The sequence below is a fragment of the Ranitomeya imitator genome, chromosome 8 (genome assembly GCF_032444005.1).
Source record: "Ranitomeya imitator isolate aRanImi1 chromosome 8, aRanImi1.pri, whole genome shotgun sequence".
In the NCBI taxonomy this organism is placed as follows: Eukaryota; Metazoa; Chordata; class Amphibia; order Anura; family Dendrobatidae; genus Ranitomeya; species Ranitomeya imitator.
The window spans coordinates 75122369-75147217 of record NC_091289.1 but is presented as its reverse complement, the minus strand read 5'-3'; the positions used below and the strand labels follow the sequence as shown (position 1 = coordinate 75147217).

The following is a 24849-nucleotide window of genomic DNA, read 5'->3' as shown; positions in this document are numbered from 1 at the left end:
CTGAAATCAGACCCTAGTGCCTCCTAAAGACACTAAGCAAGAACAGGTTCATGAGAGAGCAAACAGAGGGTGTATACTGCGGAGGAGTTAACTTTTTTGTGTATTTGCTTAGTGTCCTCCTAGTGGCAGCAGCATAACACCCATGGTCCTGTGTCCCCAATGAGGCGAATAAGAAAAGGCAAATGCAATTTTGGGATGTATTAACAGAAGCATACAGTCTAGATCACGTGAAGTCATTATTGCCCTCTACTCCTTGGTCAGACCTCATCTGGAATACTGTGTTCAGTTTTGGGCACCACATTTTAAAAAAGACATCAACAAAATGGAGCAAGTACAGAGAACAGCGACCAGTATGGTAACCAGTCTGCAAACCATGTCGGAACGGTTACAGGATTTGGGAATGTTTAGCTTGCAAAAAAAGAAGACTGAGAGGAGACTTAATAGCTGTCTACAAATATCTCAAGGGCTGTCACATTGTAGAAGGATCATCTTTATTATCATTTGCACAAGGAAAGACTAGAAGCAATTTGATGAAACTGAATGGGAGGAGACACAGATTAGATATTAGAAAAAACTTTTTGACAGTTAGGGTGATCAATGAGTGGAACAGGCTGCCAAGAGAGGTGGCGAGTTCCCTTTCCATGGAAGTTTTCAAACAGAGGCTGGACAGACATCTGTCTGGGATTATTTAGTGAATCCTGCTTTGAGCAGGGAGTTGGACCAGATGACCCAGGAGGTCCCTTCCAACTCTATCATTCTATGATTCTATATCACTGGTATGATTTTTATAGGGTCCAAGTCCCCTTTACAAATGTTTTTAAGTGGCTGAATTTGCATTTTTGGGTGACAAACTCATATTAAAAGTGCAACTGTGTATTTTACACGCCTGTCTTCAGGCCTCTCTCAGAAATCTACAGGGCAAAAACGCATAAAAAAAATGCATATCAACATCGTTATTTACTGAAATATTTTTACATTTTACAGAAACAGAAACTATACAAACCCCAAATCACCTCGCCCATACAAAAAAATATTCCTTTTATCCAAAACAACAGAATTATTGTGATTTGTCACATTAGAAAGTGTGTAATTTATAATATAGAAATACGCAATGCATAAAACGGCATATAATACATCTACAACATGATCGCCCAACTACTCATCCCCCCCCCCCACCTTTTGACACAGCCCCCTGAAACCCATCACATGAAACACGCATCGGGGCTACAACAGAACCGACATTCTGCATGCCACATGGGTCAGCACTTTAGGACAGCACTATCCACGGCACTTCATGTACAGCATTTGGCTTTTGGTTTAGGACTATGGGTGGAAGTGTGCCTCTTCAATCTGGTCTGATGTACTTTCCCCTATGTTATGTAAGGGACATCATAATGTGACACAGTTGAACAACTCATACTTCCCCTAAACCCCTCACTATTTGACCATGCAGCCACAATCTTTATAGACTGTGTCCAGGACTTTTTGTTTGACCTAAGCTATAAGTATGTAGTGTCCCCCTGTTTTATCTTCACCATTTAACTCATCTTTTTACTCATTGTATTTTTGTCGTTTTGTTTAGATCGTGAGAATTTAATAAAATTTCCATAGTGTTACATACATATGGTGTCTCTTCTCACTCTGAATACTGACTTTCTGGGGCATCTGCTCCAGTTCTCATTGTAGGTCATCTTTCCCCTCCGTTAGTAATCACATTTTGTGGGCGGCTCACATGCACTCCACAGTACAACCACCTCTCCATGCGCGGGACTCACTAATACAACTCTTGCATCATCCTCTAATTATAGGAATAATAGCCAAATAATAGGGTGTATCCACATCCGGTACCCCTACAAGGTCCTCTAATAGAAAATATGCAAAAAGCCAGGAGAAACCTCTTGAAATCTAAAACATAACCTTTAATGGTAACCCTCTAAAAACGATTTTTATGGACAATAAGGTGATAAAGTGCATATAGTGCTCAAATAACCAGTGCTGAATAAAAAAAATGGTTTTATCTCACCAAATCAGTCGTTTTTCTCGCGGGAGCATCCTCATGTATTTTTTAGGGGGAGGGGAAAAAACAGTAACTATGCTACCCAGTCGTGCCCCTGTATTGCTCCCGCCCTGACAAGGGCAGACCCCAAGAAAGGCTAAATTGTTGTACCCACCAAGACCAAGTAAACTTCCCTACGCGTTTCCTCTCCCATAGGGGAGATTCATCAGGGGAAAGAAAAAAGGGGTATAGATATTATGGGGTATCCTATTTAAGAAGATAGAGCCCCTGCATTGGCAGGTAGCTCCTATGTGTCCAGTGCACCTGGTTTTGGGTGTGGACTATGGTAAGGTGAGATGAGAAACGGGACCGCACTCCCTTATATAGTTCCTCCCCCTCTCTGCTTAATTACATGGTGTCTTACCTCACTTCCGGCCGGTCTACATGACCGTTTAGCTGATTAAACATCCCTGGTGTTGTATCGCCATCTTTCTTACACGCCATGTGTATATATCTCTCCGGGATCCGGATAGTTCTCCACTGCGCATGCGGATTAGAGAGCTAGTGAAGCCGTGCTCTTACCGGCTTTCACTTCCGGTTCATGCTCCCTAGTATGTCCACTATTGCGCAGTGCCGATTCCGGCCCCAGCTCTGCCGTCGTCTCTGTATCCCTGGTTACCTTCATGTTCCCAGTGTTCCATGCCAATGCGCATGCAGCCTTTTTGCCCGCTACTACGTAATACACAGACAGATGTACGTCGATAGCTATGTGCCCCAACTAAATCACCGGTAATGGTCATACCGCCGGGACATTTTTTGGTAAATACATAACCTCATTGTACATGCATACATATTATATTATTAGATGTTATAATGAGAGGGGAATAAACTAAACAAAGGGAAGACCATCCTCCTGAAAACATCCATAAAAAAATAAAACATTCTCCATTTTATACCCAATATAATAAGGTCAGAGATAAAGATATATATAAAATATGGCAATGGCTCATATTTTAAAATCATGATAGATAGTAAATATCCTGTTTTATTGGCTTAGTGCGCCCAAGAGACAGAAACCCAGATTCCAACATGTTTATAACCAGCAGCAATAGGCCCCAATTAATGGGGAAAGGACATATGCACATATCATAATTTCAGAGAAAACAACTATAACTCAATTGTTCATTCAGACAATGCGGATAGCAGGTCTGAAGACGAAATATCCACCTGGATTCCCTTTGAAGCAACACCCTATCAAAGTCACCCCCTCTTCTTGGTGGCCTGACTCTCAATACCCATAAACTGTATGGCCTTCAGATCCCCATTATGCATAACATTAACGTGTCTGGCCACAGATGTATCTCTTTTATTCCGAATATCACCTAAATGTTCTCCTATCCTCCTTCTTAGCTCTCTTATGGTTTTACCTATGTAGGCCTTGCCACATTTGCAGGTGATGCGGTAAATGACATACTTGGTTCTACAATTGATGAAGTCCCTGATCTCAAGCGACTCACCAATACCATCAAATTTTTTTCCCACTAGTATGTATTCACAGGTCAGAGATAAAGATATATATAAAATATGGCAATGGCTCATATTTTAAAATCATGATGGATAGTAAATATCCTGTTTTATTGGCTTAGTGCTCCCAAGAGACAGAAACCCAGATTCCAACATGTTTATAACCAGCAGCAATAGGCCCCAATTAATGGGGAAAGGACATATACACATATCATAATTATAGAGAAAACAACTATAACTGAATAAATTGTATAAAGAACATACGAGCTCGTGGTGGGAAATCCAGAGCCTAGAAACATATATTAAGAACATCATAGTACCGAGGGGATTACGTATTACCCTGTTGCCAGCCCCTCGTTGTCGGAGCCCACAATTATTAAATTGTTGGAAAAAGGAAGCAAGAAATAGCTCCCTGAGATTTATGAATTTGTTGGTTACTGAGGAAAAAAATAACTTTGAGAAATTAAATATAAAATTAAAAGAACAGATTGAGATAGTAACAACATTTAAAGGAGAAAGTGATTTCAGTGTCAAGGAAACACAATTACAGAACTCAATCGAAAAATTTCAATATAAACTGAAAGAAAGAAAACAAACAATTTTTGAGGGATCTCCAGGACTTTAGAGATAATAAAATGTATCAGGTCCTGGGAGACCGTGTAGAAAGAGGAGAAAGAGATACAGATTTATCCTCAACAGAAACCGACATCTCAGATACAGAAACGAGACAAAGATCAACTCGAGGTCGGCAGAGGGGCAAAAATAGAGGCTATTCAAGAGGGGGTAATTTCCACTCAGTAACCAGACCAGGTTTTTTAGACAACACATAATCCCTGAGAAGCAGAAACCCCTTCAACAAAGATTAGAATTACAGGTAATTAACCTTTCTGATAGAAACATTAGTGAAGTAGAGATGACGGTACTGAGTAAGGGGTTATCATTCATTCCCACTACGGATTTTTCCACTTTTGACTGTATCAAGGACATAAACCTATTTGTGAGAAAATTAAGGTGGCACAAATTTTTCAAACAACAGAATAGGAAGATTTGCGCAGGGCTGGACATCCCAGTGGATATACTCCAGGATGTGCAGCTCTTGGCTAATCTTGATCAATCATTGCCATCAGCAAGTGGTCAAGGTCCCTTTTCATCTTTGAAGAAAACTAGTACTAAGATGCCACCAGTCGGGGGTGATGTTTCTGCCATAGATGTGTTCCTCAATTTAACAACGGACGAGATCAAACAAAAAGAAGGTGTCCATATCAGACACAACCTAACGAAAAACCAGATGGAGGCACTCCATAATCTGGAGAGGGACACATCTATAGTGGTGAAACCCTCTGATAAAGGGGGAAACATAGTTGTGATGAACATAGATGGATACAGAGAGATGTGTCTTTCCTTGTTGAATGACACAGCAACATATACCCGGGTCATGAGTAATCCGATGGAAACAGCAAGGGACAAATTGAAAAATATTCTTGATGGAGCTATAAATAACAAACTGATTAGTCAGGAAGAATATGACTGACTATCTCTTTCCTAGACATCCAGTAATGGCAACTTTTTATGCACTCCCAAAACTGCATAAGGGGCTTCATCCCCTTAAGGGCAGACCCATTTGTATCGGGTATTGGGAGCATAAGTCAAAATGTGGGTACTTACCTTCATGAGATCCTCAGACACTTTGTGAGTTCGTTACCATCATATGTGAGAGATACATCTGATCTCTTGAATAAACTGGATAATATCAATGTGGAACCAGAAGTACTTCTGGCAAGCATTGATATTGTGGCACTCTATTCATCTATTCCACACAATTTTGGAATTTTGGGTGTCAAACATTTTTTGGGTACGAGAGGTTGCCAATGTGCCCCCCATAATGAGTTGGTTATCTCCCTTCTTGAATTTGTCCTGCATAGTAACTACTTCACCTTTGATGGCAAGATCCTCCACCAGCTCAGGGGCACCGCCATGGGTAATCCATGTGCGCCAAGTTACGCAAATCTGTTCCTGGGCTGGTGGGAGGACACCGTCGTATTCTCTGACCAACTCACACATCTGGCGAGTAAGGTTGACCTTTGGGTCAGATTCATAGATGATGTTTTCATCCTGTGGCGGGGCACCTTGGCCGAATTCCAGGAATTTATTGACTCACTAAATCAGAATGAGATAGGCCTAAGATTCACATATCAAGTAGATCCTAATAGATTGGCCTTTCTCGATGTCTTAATTACCAAGTCCGAAAATGGGGACACATTGGAAACCACCATTTTTCGAAAACCAACCTCTACTAACTCTTTGTTGAAATGGGAGAGTCATCACCCTTATTCCCTAAAAAGGGGCATACCCAAGGGTCAGTATTTGAGGTTAAAAAGAAATTGCTCAAATACAAAAGATTTTAAAAGCAAGGCGGATGACTTGCGTCAGAGATTCCTCATCAAAGGTTACCCTGACCGGATACTGAGAGAGGCATTTAAATATGCGAAGGAACAGGACAGGAGGGAACTTATGGTACCCAAAAAGAGAACTGAGAACCCGGATGGAAAAGCTCGATTTATCTGTACCTTTGACAATGGGGCCCAAATGGTCAGGCAAGTAATCCAAAAACACTGGGGTATCCTCCGGATGGATGATGATATAAGAGACTTCGTAGGTGAAAGACCGCACATTACGTATAGAAAAAGCAAGACGATTGGAAATCGCCTGGTACATAGCCACTTTGTTACACCTGTGACTAGAGGGACCTGGCTACCTGTTAAAATCAGTGGTTGCTACCGTTGTGGTGATTGTATGGCCTGTGAATACATACTAGTGGGAAAAAAATTTGATGGTATTGGTGAGTCGCTTGAGATCAGGGACTTCATCAATTGTAGAACCAAGGGTGTCATTTACCGCATCGCCTGGAAATGTGGCAAGGCCTACATAGGTAAAACCATAAGAGAGCTAAGAAGGAGGATAAGAAAGCATTTAGGTGATATTCGGAATAAAAGAGATACATCTGTGGCCAGACACGTTAATGTTATGCATAATGGGGATCTAAAGGCCATACAGTTTATGGGTATTGAGAGAGTCAGGCCACCAAGAAGAGGGGGTGACTTTGATAGGGTGTTGCTTCAAAGGGAATCAAGGTGGATATTTCGTCTTCAGACCTGCTATCCGCATGGTCTGAATGAACAATTGAGTTATAGTTGTTTTCTCTGAAATTATGATATGTGCATATGTCCTTTCCCCATTAATTGGGGCCTATTGCTGCTGGTTATAAACATGTTGGAATCTGGGTTTCTGTCTCTTGGGAGCACTAAGCCAATAAAACAGGATATTTACTATCTATCATGATTTTAAAATATGAGCCATTGCCATATTTTATATATATCTTTATCTCTGACCTTATTATATTGGGTATAAAATGGAGAATGTTTTATTTTTTTATGGATGTTTTCAGGGGGATGGTCTTCCCTTTGTTTAGTTTATTCCCCTCTCATTATAACATCTAATAATATAATATGTATGCATGTACAATGAGGTTATGTATTTACCAAAAAATGTCCCAGCGGTATGACCATTACCGGTGATTTAGTTGGGGCACATAGCTATCGACGTACATCTGTCTGTGTATTGCGTAGTAGCGGGCAAAAAGGCTGCATGCGCATTGGCGTGGAACACTGGGAACATGAAGGTAACCAGGGATACAGAGACACCGGCAGACGGCAGAGCTGGGGTCGGATTCGGCACTGCGCAATAGCGGACATACTAGGGAGCATGAACCGGAAGTGAAAGCCGGTAAGAGCACGGCTTCACTAGCTCTCTAATCCGCATGCGCAGTGGAGAACTATCCGGATCCCGGAGAGATACAGTGCCTACAAGTAGTATTCAACCCCCTGCAGATTTAGCAGGTTTACACATTTGGAATTAACTTGGCATTGTGACATTTGGACTGTAGATCAGCCTGGAAGTGTGAAATGCACTGCAGCAAAAAAGAATGTTATTTCTTTGTTTATTTTTTTTTTAAATTGGGAAAAGTTTTTTCAGAGGGTCATTTATTATTCAACCCCTCAACCCACCAGAATTCTGTTTGGTTCCCCTAAAGTATTAAGAAGTAATTCAGGCACAAAGAACAATGAGCTTCACATGTTTGGATTAATTATCTCTTTTTCCAGCCTTTTCTGACTATTTAAGACCCTCCCCAAACTTGTGAACAGCACTCATGCATGGTCAACATGGGAAAGACAAAGGAGCATTCCAAGGCCATCAGAGACAAGATCGTGGAGGGTCACAAGGCTAGCAAGGGGTAAAAAAACCCTTTCCAAGGAGTTGGGCCTACCTGTCTCCACTGTTGGGAGCATCATCCGGAAGTGGAAGGCTTATGGAACTACTGTTAGCCTTCCACGGCCTGGACAGCCCTTGAAAGTTTCCTCCCGTGCCAAGGCCAGGCTTGTCCGAAGAGTCAAGGCTAACCCAAGGACAACAAGGAAGGAGCTCCGGGAAGATCTCATGGCAGTGGGGACATTGGTTTCAGTCAATACCATAAGTAACGTACTCCACCGCAATGGTCTCCGTTCCAGACGAGCCCGTAAGGTACCTTTACTTTCAAAGCGTCATGTCAAGGCTCATCTACAGTTTGCTCATGATCACTTGGAGGACTCTGAGACTGACTGGTTCAAGGTTCTCTGGTCTGATGAGACCAAGATCGAGATCTTTGGTGCCAACCACACACGTGACGTTTGGAGACTGGATGGCACTGCATACGACCCCAAGAATACCATCCCTACAGTCAAGCATGGTGGTGGCAGCATCATGCTGTGGGGCTGTTTCTCAGCCAAGGGGCCTGGCCATCTGGTCCGCATCCATGGGAAGATGGATAGCACGGCCTACCTGGAGATTTTTCCCAAGAACCTCCGCTCCTCCATCAAGGATCTTAAGATGGGTCGTCATTTCATCTTCCAACAAGACAACGACCCAAAGCACACAGCCAAGAAAACCAAGGCCTGGTTCAAGAGGCAAAAAATCAAGGTGTTGCAGTGGCCTAGTCAGTCTCCTGACCTTAACCCAATTGAAAACTTGTGGAAGGAGCTCAAGATTAAAGTCCACATGAGACACCCAAAGAACCTAGATAACTTGGAGAAGATCTGTATGGAGGAGTGGGCCAAGATAACTCCAGAGACCTGTGCCGGCCTGATCAGGTCTTATAAAAGACGATTATTAGCTGTAATTGCAAACAAAGGTTATTCCACAAAATATTAAACCTAGGGGTTGAATAATAATTGACCCACACTTTTATGTTTAAAATTCATAAAAATTTAACTGAGCAACAAAACTTTTTGGTTTGTAAGATTTATGCATCTGTTAATAAATCCTGCTCTTGTTTGAAGTTTGAAGGCTCTAACTTATTTGCATCTTATTAAACCTGCTAAATCTGCAGGGGGTTGAATACTACTTGTAGGCACTGTATATACACATGGCGTGTAAGAAAGATGGCGATACAACGCCAGGGATGTTTAATCAGCTAAACGGTCATGTCGACCGGCCGGAAGTGAGGTAAGACGCCATGTAATTAAGCAGAGAGGGGGAGGAACTATATAAGGGAGTGCGGTCCCGTTTCTCATCTCACCTTACCATAGTCCACACCCAAAACCAGGTGCACTGGACACATAGGAGCTACCTGCCAATGCAGGGGCTCTATCTTCTTAAATAGGATACCCCATAATATCTATACCCCTTTTTTCTTTCCCCTGATGAATCTCCCCTATATGAGAGGAAACGCGTAGGGAAGTTTACTTGGTCTTGGTGGGTACAACAATTTAGCCTTACTTGGGGACTGCCCTTGTCAGGGCGGGAGCAATACAGGGGCACGACTGGGTAGCATAGTTACTGTTTTTTCCCCTCCCCCTAAAAAATACATGAGGATGCTCCCGCGAGAAAAACGACTGATTTGGTGAGATAAAACCATTTTTTTATTGAGCACTGGTTATTTGAGCACTATATGCACTTTATCATCTTATTGTCCATAAAAATCATTTTTAGAGGGTTACCATTAAAGGTTATGTTTTAGATTTCAAGAGGTTTCTAATTATAGGAACTCTAAGCGAAATCTCGTCAATCCACAATCCTGAGGTATCTGCCACCGTCTCCATAGCTTCTCGAATTCTACAAATCAAGACCCATTTTGCAAATCATCTTCTCTCTAAAGTTAGGAGCCAGTTTATCTACTATATAATTGTCTAAGGGTCACTTCCGTCTTTCTGTCTGTCACGGATATTCATTGGTCGCGGCCTCTGTCTGTCATGGAATCCAAGTCGCTGATTGGTCTCGCCAGCTGCCTGTCATGGCTGCCGCGACCAATCAGCGACGGCCACAGTCCGATTAGTCCCTCCCTACTCCCCTGCAGTCAGCGCCCGCTCCATACTCCCCGCAGTCACCGCTCACACAGGGTTAATGCCAGCGGTAACGGACCGCGTTATGCAGCGGGTAACTCACTCCGTTACCGCCGCTATTAACCCTGTGTGACCAAGTTTTTACTATTGATGCTGCCTATGCAGCGTCAATAGTAAAAAGATCTAATGTTAAAAATAATTTCAAAAAATAAAAAATCATCATATACTCACCCTCTGGCGCCTTTCCCGCTCCTCGCGACGCTCCGGTGCTAAGGATGGTATGCGACAAGGACCTTCCATGACGTCACGGTCATGTGACCACGACGTCATAACAGGTCCTGCGCGCCTACGTGAGAAGGACCTGCCATGACGTCACGATCATGTGACCACGACGTCATCACAGGTCCTGCGCGAGAAGGACCTTCCATGACGTCACGGTCATGTGACCGCGACGTCATCACAGGTCCTGCGCGACTACGCCATCACACCCTGGCACCGGAAGCTGACGACAGAACTACAAGGGGCCCTCGGATCGGAAGGGGAGTATATGTTTATTTTTTAACCTGTGACATACATGGCTGGGCAATATACTACGTAGCTGGGCAATATACTACGTGACTGGCCAATATACTACGTGGCTGGGCAATATACTACGTGGCTCTGTGCTGTATACTACGTCGCTGGGCAATATACTACATGGCTGGGCAATATACTACGTGGCTGGGCAATATGCTCTGTGCTGTATACTACGTCGCTGGGCAATATACTACGTGGCTGGGCAATATACTACGTGACTGGGCAATATACTACGTGGCATGTGCAATATACTACGTGGCTCTTTGCTGTATACTACGTCGCTGGGCAATATACTACGTCGCGGGGCAATATACTACATGGCTGGGCAATATACTACGAGGACATGCATATTCTAGAATACCCGATGCGTTAGAATCGGGCCACCATCTAGTCTTAACATAAAAATGACATACGAAAATTTGATATTTTCATACTTTTTTTGCTGATACAGGAGGGAAAAATGTGTGTTTTTCACATTTTTTTTAATAAATCACTGACGGCTATTGAGATACTTTTTAAATTTTGTACCCTTTTCCATAGCAAATATTTTTAAATATCAAACACTTCTTTATTTCTCGAAGGGGGAGGGGATACAACAGGAGGGGGACAACTAGTAACAGTGATTTTAATTGGAAGCAGCTCCCACCGCACCTGCTTTATCTTTATCCAATTTTCATTTATTTCACTCTGTGGCCTAAAGGGTCATAAAAGACCTTTGTTGGGCATGTCAACATTTAAAGACTATTTTTTTCCCCTCCGATCTCCCCTTTAACTGGCGCTGGCATATTAGCCCTAGTTACAGGAGGGATTCCGCCTCCTGGTGAAATTGTAAAGCTGACTGGCTCTTCTAGTACCCAGCAGTTCCTGCTCCCTCCATACACTTACACTTGACTGCTTGGTCCAGAGGAGAAAGTGCCAATAGGGCTTCCTATCGTTGTATAAACAGCTCTTATTCAGCAAAATGCATAGTGTTCAGAAAGGCAGATGATAAAACCATCTCTGTGTTCTCTATAGGAAGTCAGTCTGTCCGAAAACCATGAACTTGCTCCCGCATGATCCATGCAACTGCTCTACTATGAAGTGGCGTTTGAGAACGGCACTCCATAGTAGACACAGACCACCCGAACGGTTATGTTCTATAGGCAGTCTGTAAGTGGTTGAACAGGTAGAGAAGAATGGTGTTAATCTAAGCCACCAAATGCAATCATCCGCCCTCTCCAAATTAAATGAAAATCTCTTGCTCTGTGAGATAGACTGGCCACAATTAGTCAATGAATTGTGCACTTTATTGTAGCCACTCCAGTTATCATTCATAGAGATATAAATCTCACATATACTGAGAAAATAACTGTAGACCACACATACCCGTGAACTTGATTTTGTGACCAACCCTACATGACCAACCAATTGGATGAATTAGAGGGCTATTTGTGTGACACCACAAGCAATCACTACTGTCTCCATCTTCATACATAAGCCTCAGTCTTCCTCCAATCACGGTATCAACCACTGCAATTCGCATACGAGAGATATGTAGTTTATCCACGGCCTCCAGCCGCATACCTTCCCTGAAAGGACACTTCAGGTTCTCGACCATCTACAGAAAAGAATAAAAGCTATAGACATGAAAAAGAAAAAAAAAACAAAAACACACACACCGTACAAATTCTACTTGTAATAAAACACTCAAGATATTCAGATGACATTTATAGAGAAAAAAAAATAACATCAATGATAACGGAATTTCTATGCTAAATATGGAGCAATTAATCTATAGTAGACAGGCTTTTCTATCTGTATCAAGAGGAAACATGATTTCAATGGTATGGATTAAGTAGGGATTGTTTTTGTGGGGGTCAAAGGACTCATATCGTGTTCATCCAAAGGACATGTGCCTGGTTCATTCGAAGGACACGTGCCTGGTTCATCCAAAGCACCAACAACCTACTTTCTGTGTTCTCAGGCAGAGGGCCAACTGCCTTCCTAGCTTCATTCAGTGTGCCACAAGTTATACAGAAAAGAAATTACAGAGTAGAAGACTGCAGATCTTGGTATAGGAGGTATAATAGTATGGAGCGGTCTTCTGGGTTTTGGCTAAACCCTTATTTCCAGTGAAGGCTTCTGGTTGTGCACCAGCATACACCGACATATCACATGACTCCTTGCTTCCAACTGTCTGTGGAAGATTCTGTCCTGTACGAGCAAGACTGTGCCACTGTGCACAAATTCTTGGGTTAGATCAGTGTGGAAGAACTAGAAGAGCTCGCACAAAACCCTAACCTCAACCCCATTGAACACCTTTGTGATGAACTGAAATGTGAAATGCAAGTTTTATTTTTCAGTGGCACCAAAAGCTCCTCATAAAATGAACACAATTCACAGCAATGTGAAAAATACATTGATGTGCCCATATTCTGTCCTATGTCACATCATATAACAACTTCATGGTTTGGAAACACTCAAGCAGTTACAAGTACCATGTTCAGTCTTCAGGCGGCTCAAAACTATAGAGTGAAAGCTGCTGGCAAAGCCGATGGTGAAGCCGAGTCAGCAAGACGACCCTCAGCGTTTTTCTAAAACTGCTTCACCTGCGAAAACTCGGGGGGGGGGGGGGGGGGAAAGGGTGGTGGCAGGGCTTACTACTAAGTTTACCTTCTCAATCTCTGCATACACAACAGTGAACTAGTGCTGTGTATATATGTTAGGAAGCCATCAGCCTGCTTTCATCTAAAAAACCCAGTGAGTATGTAATCACTGGGTGCAAGGAGAGAGGCTGGATTTCCTGGGTCGTAAGAGACCCCGGCAGCTCTGCTATGCAGCCTGCAGGCTGAAATTTCCCTGTAACTGAGGCCAATATACCAGCGCCAACTACATGGCGAGAAAAAAAGCAAAAAAATAAATAGATGTTAAAAATTTCCCCAAAAGGTCTATTATAGCCTTTATGACCATTGACATTGACAATTAAATTACCTGAAACACTGATGTCCAGCCTAGCAACCACAGCAAGAGAGCCAGGTATGGAATAAAACTCTACAAGCTGTGTGAGAGTACCTCAGGGTACGCTCACAGATTTAGAGTTTATGAAGAGAAAGACACCCGGATTTGAACCCCATGAATGTCCTCCATTCCTGCGAGTGAAAGGGAAAGTTTTGTGGGATTTGGCGCACCCTCTGCTGGATCAAGGTTATCACCTCTACATAGATAACCTTTATACTAGCATACCACTCTTCAAGCCCATCTCTGCGTGAGCTCCCGCAGCATGCAGTACAGTTTGCAAAAAATCTGAGAGCCCTCCCTAATTGGGCAGCTGCTTAGAAAGGGCGAGAGCAGAGCCCAATGTCAGGATATCCTGCTGAAGATCAAGTACAAGGACAAGAGGGATGTTCTTTTACGGACCACCATACATAGTGATGGCAGTACCCCCACCTCTGTACAAGGTACCTCTACACAGGTCACCAAGCCAGACATTCTACTGGGGTACAACAAGAACATGGGGGAATTTGTGCAGGCCAGACAAGTATATCTTACTTTCTGTTCCAGGACGTAGTGATCAATGCCCTAATCTTTATTAATGCGACACCTGCCCAGTATATAAAAGAATGCTTCAAACTGTACCACACACCCAAGGACAATTAAATTCATTTCTGACTTACATAACTCATGTATGCCAATTTGACGTACTCTACACAACCTACATGGGCCACTACATAATAACATTCACATAACAGGAAACACTAGAGCAATTCCAATTTAGGGTCACTTGTGGGAGGGTTTCCACGGTTTAGGCACATCAGAGGCTCTCCAAACGCGACATGATGCTCGCAGACCATTCAATTAAAGTCTGCATTCTAAAAACATAAGTTTTTCTCCACATATGGGGCATAAGCATAGTCAAGAGAAATTGCACAACAGATTTGGGGGTTTATTTTTTCCTGTTACCCTTGTGAAAATAAAAAAAATTGGGGCTAAAATACAATTTGTGGAAAAAAAATATTTTTTTAAATTTTTTTTTATAATAATAATAATAATTTTATTTATATAGCGCCAACATATTCCGCACTGCTTTACAAATTATAGAGGGGACTTGTAGAGACAATAGACATTACAGCATAACAGAAATCACAGTTCAAAATAGATACCAAGAGGAATGAGGGCCCTGCTTGCAAGCTTACAAACTATGAGGAAAAGGGGAGACACAAGAGGTGGATGGTAACAATTGCTTTAGTTAGTCGGACCAGCCATAGTGTAAGGCTCAGTTGTTCATGTAAAGCTGCATGAACCAGTTAACTGCCTAAGTATGTAGCAGTATAGACACAGAGGGCTATTAACTGCATAAAGTGTATGAGAACATGATGTGAGGAACCCAATTTTTTTTTTTTTTTTTTTTAATGGGCCACACAGGGATAGTTAGGTTAATGCATTGAGGCGGTAGGTTAATCTGAACAAATGAGTTTTTAGGGTACGCTTAAAAATGTGGGGATTGGGGATTAATCGTATTAACCTAGGTAGTGCATTCCAAAGAATCGGCGCAGCACGTGTAAAGTCTTGGAGATGGGAGTGGGAGGTTCTGACTATTGAGGATGCTAACCTGAGGTCATTAGCGGAGCGGAGGGCACGGGTAGGGTCGTAGACTGAGACCAGAGAGGAGATGTAGGGTGGTGCTGAGCAATGGAGTGCTTTGTGGATGAGGGTAGTAGTTTTGTACTGGATTCTTGAGTGGATGGGTAACCAGTGTAATGACTGGACAAGGTAGAGGCATCGGTGTAACGGTTGGTGAGAAATATGATCCTGGCTGCAGCATTCAGGACAGATTGGAGTGGGGAGAGTTTGGTAAGAGGGAGGCCGATAAGTAGAGAGTTAAAATAGTCCAGACGAGAATGAATAAGTGAAACAGTAAGAGTTTATGCAGAGTCGAAAGTAAGAAAAGGGCGAATTCTAGAAATGTTTTTGAGATGCAGATAAGAAGAGCGAGCCAGTGATCGGATGTGGGGGGTGAATGAAAGCTCGGAATCAAGTATGACCCCAAGGCAGCGGGCATGTTGCTTTGGAGTAATGGTGGAACCGCACACGGAGATGGCAATGTCAGGCAAAGGTAGGTTAATAGAGGGAGAAAACACGAGGAGTTCAGTTTTTGACAGGTTCAGACTCAACGTTATAATTTTTTGTGAAGCATCTGGGGTTTCAAGGTGATTACCACACATCTAATTAAATTCCTTTGGGGCCTAGGGGATGGCTCACTTGAAGGGGGTTTCCACTGTTTAGGCACATCAGGGGCTCTCCAAACGCGACATGGTATCTGGTCTAGATTCCAGCCAATTCTGCGCTGAAAAACTCCAACAGTGCTCCTTTCCTTCCGTGCCCTGCTGTGCACTAAAAAAGTGGTCTTCACCCCCACACATGGGGTATCTGAGTACTCCGAAGAAAATGGACCCCAAAAATTGTTGTGCAATTTCTCCTGCTACCCTTGTGAAAAAAAAAAAATGGGTCTGAAGTAAAATTTTTGTGAAAAAAAGTTAAAATGTTCATTTTTTCCTTCCACATTGCTTTTGCTCCTGTGAAGAACCTGAAGAGTTAATAAACTTTTTGAATGTGGTTTTCAGCACTTTGAGAGGTGCAGTTATTAGAATGTCTTCACTTTTGGGTACTTTCTGTCATATAGACCCTTCAAAGTCACTACGAGTGTGATGATGTCCTTAGAAAATGGTTTTGTAAATTTTGTTGGAAAAACAAGAAATTGCTGGTCAACTTTTAGCCCTTATAACATCCTAACAAAAAAAATTACGTTTCAAAAATTGTACTGATGTAAAGTAGACATGTGGGAAATGTTATTTCTTAACTATTTTGTGTGACATAACGCTGATTTAAGGGCATAACGATTTTAAATAGTTTAGAAATTGCTAAGTTTTTCACATTTTAAATATTTTCACAAATAAACATATTGAAGAAATTTACCATTATCACAAAGTACAATGTGTCACAAAAAAATCTTAATCAGTAGGATCTGTTAAAGTGTTCCAGAGTTATTACCACATAAAGTGAAACTGGTCAGAATTGTGAAATTTGGCCTGGTCAGTAAGGTGAAAACGGGTGTGAAGGGGTTAAGATCTTGTATGGGACAGTGTATAAAATAAATGAAAACAAAAATAGATAAAATGGCAAAATAGATAAAAGGAATTAAAAGGAAAAAAAGATATACTGTCAGTCTAAATTGTGGTTTCTAACACCACCACCATAGAAAAATTATGTCTCATAAATAAAAATATGAATTCAGGAAAGGGGAATGCAAGTTAAAACGTTTTTATGGGTCCTTTTCAGGTATTAATAAAAAACAAGAAACAAATATAAAATGTGAAAATACACAGTTCCTATTTCTCTCTACATTGTCCCCTGGTATTAGCAAAAAAAAAAGAAAAAAAGAATACATTTGACATCTAAAATTAAGCCCCAATTGTTGGGAAAAAAGAGGCAATATTTCAATGCGCAAACCAAAAAAAAATTGAGAGAGTGGAGTATAGAGGAATTAAATGTGCATGTACGATAAAACCCAAAAATGTCACTGGTCAGAAGGGGCGGAGGTGGGTAAATCAAGTCATGAATTGGGTTAAGATCATAAAGATGTAAGAGCCCAAAGCCCACATACTTTTAGCCATAAAGTTTGGTTTTATGCATCATCGTGAGAAGCAATAAAGCTTGATAACAAATATTCTAAAAAGCTGTTCTTGGTTAGAAAAGAGAAACAACATGTCTGGTGACTGTGCTTACCTTAACATGGAACTCTGCCGGAATAGTCCTGCAGCCAACCAGCTGTTTCATTAGGAATTCTTTCCAATTATCATATTTGGCATGGATAGCTGCGGATTGAAGAATACGTTATTTTATCAGGACAATTGGGCTTATTATCCCACAAGGTTCAGTCCTTGGGCCCCTGCTCTTCTCCATTTACACCTTTGGCCTGGGACAGCTCATAGAATCTCATGGCTTTCAGTATCACCTCTATGCTGACGACACACAGATCTAGATAACTCTCTTCTCGACCCTCTTCAATCTGGCTTCCGCTCTTTACACTCTACTGAAACTGCCCTCACTAAAGTCTCTAATGACCTACTAACAGCTAAATCTAATGGTCACTACTCCATGCTAATTCTCTTGGATCTCTCTGCAGCATTCGACACTGTGGATCATCAGCTCTTCCTCACTATGCTCCGCTCCATCGGCCTCAAGGACACCGTTCTCTCCTGGTTCTCCTCCTATCTCTCTGACCGATCCTTCACTGTATGTTTTGCTGGTTCCTCCTTCTCTCACCTTCCCCTTACTGTTGGGGTTCCTCAAGGATCAGTCCTAGGCCCCCTACTCTTCTCGTTGTATACTGCCCCTATTGGACAAACAATCAGTAGATTTGGTTTCCAGTACCATCTCTATGCTGACGACACCCAATTATACACTTCTGCTCCTGATATCACACCGACCTTTCTAGAAAACACCAGTGATTGTCTTACCGCTGTCTCTAACATCATGTCCTCCCTCTATCTGAAACTAAACCTGTCAAAAACTGAACTCCTCGTGTTCTCTCCCTCTACTAACCTACCTTTGCCTGACATTGCCATCTCCGTGTGCGGTTCCACCATTACTCCAAAGCAACATGCCCGCTGCCTTGGGGTCATCCTTGATTCTGACCTTTCATTCACCCCCTACATCCGATCACTGGCTCGCTCTTCTTACCTGCATCTCAAAAACATTTCTAGAATTCGCCCTTTTCTTACTTTCGACTCTGCAAAAACTCTGACTGTTTCACTTATTCATTCTCGTCTGGACTATTGTAACTCTCTACTAATCGGCCTCCCTCTTGCAAAACTCTCCCCACTCCAATCTGTCCTGAATGCTGCAGCCAGGATCATATTCCTCACCAACCGTTACACCGATGCCTCTACCCTGTGCCAGTCATTACACTGGCTACCCATCCACTCCAGAATCCAGTACAAAACTACTACCCTCATCCACAAAGCACTCCATGGCTCAGCACCACCCTACATCTCCTCCCTGGTATCAGTCTACCACCCTACCTGTGCCCTCCGCTCCGCTAATGACCTCAGGTTAGCATCCTCAATAATCAGAACCTCCCACTCCCGTCTCCAAGACTTTACACGTGCTGCGCCGATTCCTTGGAATGCACTACCTAGGTTAATACGATTAATCCCCAATCCCCACAGTTTTAAGCGTGCCCTAAAAACTCATTTGTTCAGATTAACCTACCGCCTCAATGCATTAACCTAACGATCCCTGTGTGGCCTATTTATAATAATAAAAAAAAAAAAGGTTCCTCGCATCATGTTCTCATACACTTTATGCAGTATTAGCCCTCTGTGTCTGTACTGCTACATACTTAGGCAGTTAACTGGTTCATGCAGCTTTACATGAACACCTGAGCCTTACACTATAGCTGGTCCGAATAACTAAAGCAATTGTTACCATCCACCTCTCGTGTCTCCCCTTTTCCCCATAGTTTGTAAGCTTGCAAGCAGGGCCCTCACTCCTCCTGGTATCTGTTTTGAACTGTATTTCTGTTATGCTGTAATGTCTATTGTCTGTACAAGTCCCCTCTATAATTTGTAAAGCGCTGCGGAATATGTTGGCGCTATATAAATAAAAATTATTATTATTATTATATTATTATCTACATCTCTGGACCAGATATCACCTCCCTTCTAACCAGAATCCCTCAATGTCTGTCCACTATTTCATCCTTCTTCTCCGCTAGATTTTTGAAACTTAACATGGACAAAACAGAATTCATCATCTTTCCCCCATCTCACGCGACCCCACCCCCCCCCAACGAACCTATCCATTACAGTAAATGGCTGCCCACTCTCCCCAGTCCCACAAGCTCGCTGCCTCGTGGTAATCATTGACGCTGATCTCTCCTTCAAACCACATATCCAAGCCCTTTCCACTTCCTGCCCACTTCAACTCAAAAATATTTCACGAATCCGTTCATTCCTCAACCATGAATCTGCAAAAACCCTAAGTCATGCCCTCATCATCTCTCGCCTTGACTACTGCAACCTCCTGCTCTGTGGCCTCCCCTCTAACACTCTCGCACCCCTCCAATCTATTCTGCTGCCTGACTAATCCACCTGTCCCCCCGCTATTCCCCGGCCTCTCCCCTCTGTCAATTCCTTCACTGGCTCCCCATTGCCCAGAGACTCCACTACAAAACCCTAACCATGACGTACAAAGCCATCCACAACCTGTCTCCTCCATACATCTGTGACCTCGTCTCCCGGTACTTACCTACACGCAACCTCCGATCCTCACAAGATCTCCTACTCTACTCCCCTCTTATCTCCTCTTCCCACAATCGTATACAAGATTTCTCTTGCGTATCACCCCTACTCTGGAACCCTCTACCACAACACATCAGACTCTCGCCTACCATCGAAACCTTCAAAAAGAACCTGAAGACCCACCTCTTCCGACAAGCCTACAACCTGCAGTAACCACCGACCAACCAAACCGCTGCATGACCAGCTCTATCCTCGCCTACTGTATCCTCACCCATCCCTTGTAGATTGTGAGCCTTCGCAGGCAGGGTCCTCACTCCTCCTGTACCAGTTATGACTTGTATTGTTTAAGATTATTGTACTTGTTTTTATTATGTATACCCCTCCTCACATGTAAAGCGCCATGGAATAAATGGCGCTATAACAATAAATAATAATAATAATAATAATTATTATTATTATTATGACTGAGTTTAATTAAGGGTAATTTGAAAGAAACTGCAGTATAACCCTGGCTTTGTTAAAATCATGTCTCAAGATTATTATTGCAGGGAATACAAGTCTCATGTAAAGAGCATGGACAATGAAAAAGACAAAGGCACTTTATGTTATTCTATAATCATGTAAATTAGCATCTTTGAATATTTAAAAGGGGTTGTGCTTAGAGACCACACACCGAGCATAGTGGAGAAAACGCAGAACACAAAGATCACACAGGGTCTGTATCAAGTTCTATATAAAAGGAAATAAGACTTCTTTTACACTTAATGTGTTTTTTTGTGGCCCGTTATTGTGGGCCATTTTTGCGGGCCAAAAATTGCCACAATTTTCACAGTCTGCCGCAATAACGGACCAAAAAAAAAACCTGCTGATCGCTGTTTTTCTGGTTTCCAATACTATGGCAAAAGTATTGGGGAAAAAAACGACATTCTGCAAAACCAGAAGTCACGGTGCACCGCAAAAACAAGCTTCCGTTGTTTTTGCGGACCCATTGATTTTCAATGGGTGCAGTGTCCATAAGCCGTGAAAAATATTGAGCAGGCTCAATATTTTTTTCACGGCCGTAAATACGGCCCTCACGGCCATACGGCGCTCCGTGGAATTATTGCGGCCCCATGGAAATCTATTGGGGCCGCAAAAACGGGATGCAAAACCACAGTAAGTGTAAAAGAAGCCTAAGAGAATGAAGCGGTGTAAATTCATGAGGGCTAGTGAAGGAAGCATTTACACAACACAAATCTAGCATGTATTCCTGGGAGGGAAATACCTCATGCCATCATCATTCTGTTCATTTTTTTTGCTTACCGCTTTTTTCAATCCTGGCTAGTAAGCGTCACAACTTATTTATTTTTAAGTCGCCAAAGCCTAATGATGTTTCAGTACTAGGTAAGTACAAAGAGCGAGATCTCTCAATAACATAATATTATAAAAATTACTTAGTGTCCAAGTTTACCAGTTTTGAGAAAACCACTATATACCTGCACTGGCATGAGCCGAGAAGCAGTCCACACAATAATCTGGTGCTTTAAATATTCATGAGCTGCGGCTTCCCCACCGCTAATTTCATATTTTTCTCCCAATGTAAATTATAAGAGAAAAAAAAGGTTTCAGTCAGGGAGTATGGGTTGGTGCGGCTCATGAATACCAGGTAACAATGCTCGACTCGCTCGTCCACAGTGAGGCCTGGAAACAGTCTCTTTCATATTGATACTGCCTTCAGGTGGGCGGCATAACCCTGGTGACAAAACGCCATTCTGAACTGAACAAAGCTCCAGAATACAGAAGTGGGTTACACATACAAATGCAGAAGTGTAAAGATATAAAATAGTGTGAACATGACAAAAAGCATTTCTTACTATGCGGAGGCACCAGGATTTTGCTATTGATCGCACACCATCCGATGGGATGTATGTCCTGAGTTCCTAAATTGCACCAGTAGTTATGGGTAGAATCTTCTTCAAAACCTTCATACCGCAACAAAGCCCTATAACCTGTGAGGGTATAACACTGGAAAAGTGAGAAATATTTGGAAAAGAAACAAAACATTTCATGTATGCCTTATTAACAAAAGGTTCGTATGGACTAGAAGTATAAAAAATGTTGTACAGCAGGAAAGTACTGATAACATAGATCTAAACAGAGTGCGGAGATTTCCTAGAACCACACTAAAGGGAAACAGTCGTAAGAAAAAAGTTTATAAGTAAATACATTTCGAAACATATTCAGGCATCAAAAGGAAGGTGTGGAATCATAGGAAGAAAAAGATGGATAATATACAGTGGTGAAAATAAGTATTTGTTCCCTTGCTGATTTTGTAAGGTTGCCCACTGACCAAGACATTAGCAGTCTAATTTTAAGGGTAATTTTAACATGGAGAAATAGAATATCAAAAATAAAATCCAGAAAATCACATTGTATAAACTATATAAATTTATTTGCATTTTGCAGTGAGAAATAAGTATTTGATCCGCTACCAATCATTAAGAGTTCTGGCTCCTACAGACGAGTTAGACGCTCCTAATCAACTCGTTACCTGCATTAAAGACAGCTGTCTTACATAGACACCTATATAAAAGACTCCTGTCAACAGACTCAATTAATCATTCCCATAGTCCTAAATTTATGCAGAGGGCACGGTCGCTGTGTGCTCACTTCCGCCGTTTGCATCCCGCAGCTCGATGACTTGCATCTCTACAATGTCTCTACAAAGTCGTTGGGCCTGCCAGTTCACCGGCTGAAATGCGATGTGCCAACACGGTGGAATTCAACTCTGCACATGTTGCAGCGACTGTGGCAGCACCAACGAGCCCTGGTGCAATACGATATGACGTATAGCCTGGGCCAACGAGATCAAGAGGTGGGGCAAATCACGCTGCAGGAGTGGTCTCAGATCAGGGACCTATGCACCCTTCTGCACAGTTTTGAAATAGCAACGAAGATGTTTAGTGCTGACGATGTCATTATCAGCATGACCATTCCGGTGAATTACATGCTGGAGCACACCTTACACAGTGTTCGGAGTCAGGTGGTGGAACAAGAGGAGGAGGAGGAGGAGGAGAAGGAGGAACAGGAGGAGTCGTATGCGGAAGGGATCATATCTCCAAGGTCAAGAAGGTTGGCAGCACCAAGGCGGCTGGCATTGGAGGCTGGGGTAGAGGGGTTACCGAGGGCGCATGGTAGCAGCCAAACTGTTGAGGAAGGTGCAGGAGGCAAGGAAGAAGTGGAGGACGAACTAGTGCTGGACATGGAAGACTCATCAGATGAGGGAGACCTTGATCAAATTTCTGTTGTGCGAGGTTGGGGGGAGAGGGCAGACAAAGGAAGCATGATTCTCACCTCGCCACCACCAAGACAACAAGGACTTGGTCCTCCTGAATGCGCAAGACACATGAGTGCCTTCTTGCTGCACTACCTGCAACATGACCCTCGGATTGTCAGAATCCGAAGTAATGCCGACTACTGGGTTGCCACACTCTTAGATCCCTGGTACAAAACCAAATTTGGTGAAATAATTCCTGCCATAGAAAGGGATTCACGCATGCAGGAGTATCAGCAGAGACTGTTACAGAATCTAACATCTGCTTTTCCACAAAACACCAGTGGTGCACGCAGTGAATCTCTGAGTTCTAACTTGCCAACCGTGGGACTATCGAGTCATCACTCAAACCTTAACAGTAACATCGTATCTGGTGGTAACAGCAATTTTTTCCAATTGTTTCAAGAATTTTTTAGACCATCCTTTGCAAGGCCACAGGAGACAAGAAGTCTGACGCACAGCCAACGCCTAGAGAGGATGGTACAAGAGTATCTCCAAGTTAACATCGATGCCATGAATGTGGAACTGGACCCTTGCTCATTTTGAGCTTCCAATCTTGAAAAATGGCCTGAGCTCGCCACTCACGCCTTGGAGATCTTGTCGTACCCCGCAGCCAGCGTTCTCTCTGAACGTGTGTTCAGCGCTGCTGGTGGTGTGCTGACAGATAAGCGCACGCGGCTGTCCAGTGACAATGTAGACAGACTAACGTTCATCAAGATGAACAAATCCTGGATCCGCAAGGACTTTTCTACCCCTGTGTCATCTTGGGGAGACTAAAAGCTTGATGATTTTTGAAAATCACCTCACCAACCGTTTTAAAAAACTCTGGCGAAATTGATGCCACTTAAGTGGTGTTTGTGGCCGATTTTTTTGAAAAAATGGAGACTCTTTTATTTAGTCCCCTTGCTAAGTTTTACATGACGTTGCCATCATCAATTCCAGGTGGGTGGGGTCGTCTGCAGAGTTGCTTCCTCATACTATGGCCTGGGATTCAGAGGTCTGCTCCAAAGCTTCAGTGTCTGCTAGTCAGCAGAGCAGCCCAGCCACCCACCGCCTGTTTACCTGAGTACCATTTTTAACGGCATGTAGCCCAGGAAATTCTTTTGGGCCTAGTAGAATTTGGTGCTACTCAGCAGCGTACTTCACCCATGAAGCAAGCTACACCACCTGTTTACCTAAGTATTATTTTTTAACGGCATCTAGCCCAGGAAATCATTTTGGGCCTAGTAGAATTTGGTGCTACTCAGCAGCGTACCCCACCCATGAAGCAAGCTACACCGCCTGTTTACCTAACTACTATTTTGTAACGGCATCTAGCCCAGGAAATCATTTTGGGCCTAGTAGAATTTAGTGATACTCAGCAGCGTACCCTACCCATGAAGCATGCTACACCGCCTGTTTACCTAACTACTATTTTGTAATGGCATCTAGCCCAGGAAATCCTTTTGGGCCTAGTAGAATTTAGTGATACTCAGCAGCGTACCCCACCCATGAAGCATACTACACCACCTGTTTACCTAACTACTATTTTGTAACAGCATCTAGCCAAGGAAATCCTTATGGGCCTAGTAGAATTTAGTGATACTCAGCAGTGTACCCCACCCATGAAGCAGGCTACACCGCCTGTTTACCTAACTACTATTTTGTAACGGCATTTAGCCCAGGAAATCCTTTTGGGCCTAGTAGAATTTAGTGATACTCAGCAGCATACCCCACCCATGAAGCAAGCTACACTGCCTGTTGATCTAATTACCAATTTTTAACTGCATCTAGCCCAGGAAATCG

The 24849-nt window shown here is 42.8% G+C and overlaps 1 protein-coding gene across 5 annotated transcripts in view; it reads right to left on the bottom strand.

Moving 5' to 3' along the window:
• The window catches only part of L3MBTL2 (L3MBTL histone methyl-lysine binding protein 2), a 280914-nt gene that overhangs the window by 116758 nt on the left and 139307 nt on the right, over nt 1-24849 (bottom strand). For 3 of the 5 annotated variants that reach the window (XM_069737089.1, XM_069737087.1, XM_069737086.1), the window contains exons 7-9: nt 21605-21739; nt 17233-17321; nt 11836-12067 (exon numbers count right to left, since the gene is read on the bottom strand). The exons of 1 other annotated variant lie outside the window; for it this stretch is intronic. In XM_069737089.1, coding sequence (XP_069593190.1) covers nt 11836-12067; nt 17233-17321; nt 21605-21739 — 456 coding nt within the window. The remainder of the gene's footprint in view (nt 1-11835; nt 12068-17232; nt 17322-21604; nt 21740-24849) is intronic. One more of the 5 variants, XM_069737090.1, reaches the window with a different exon arrangement.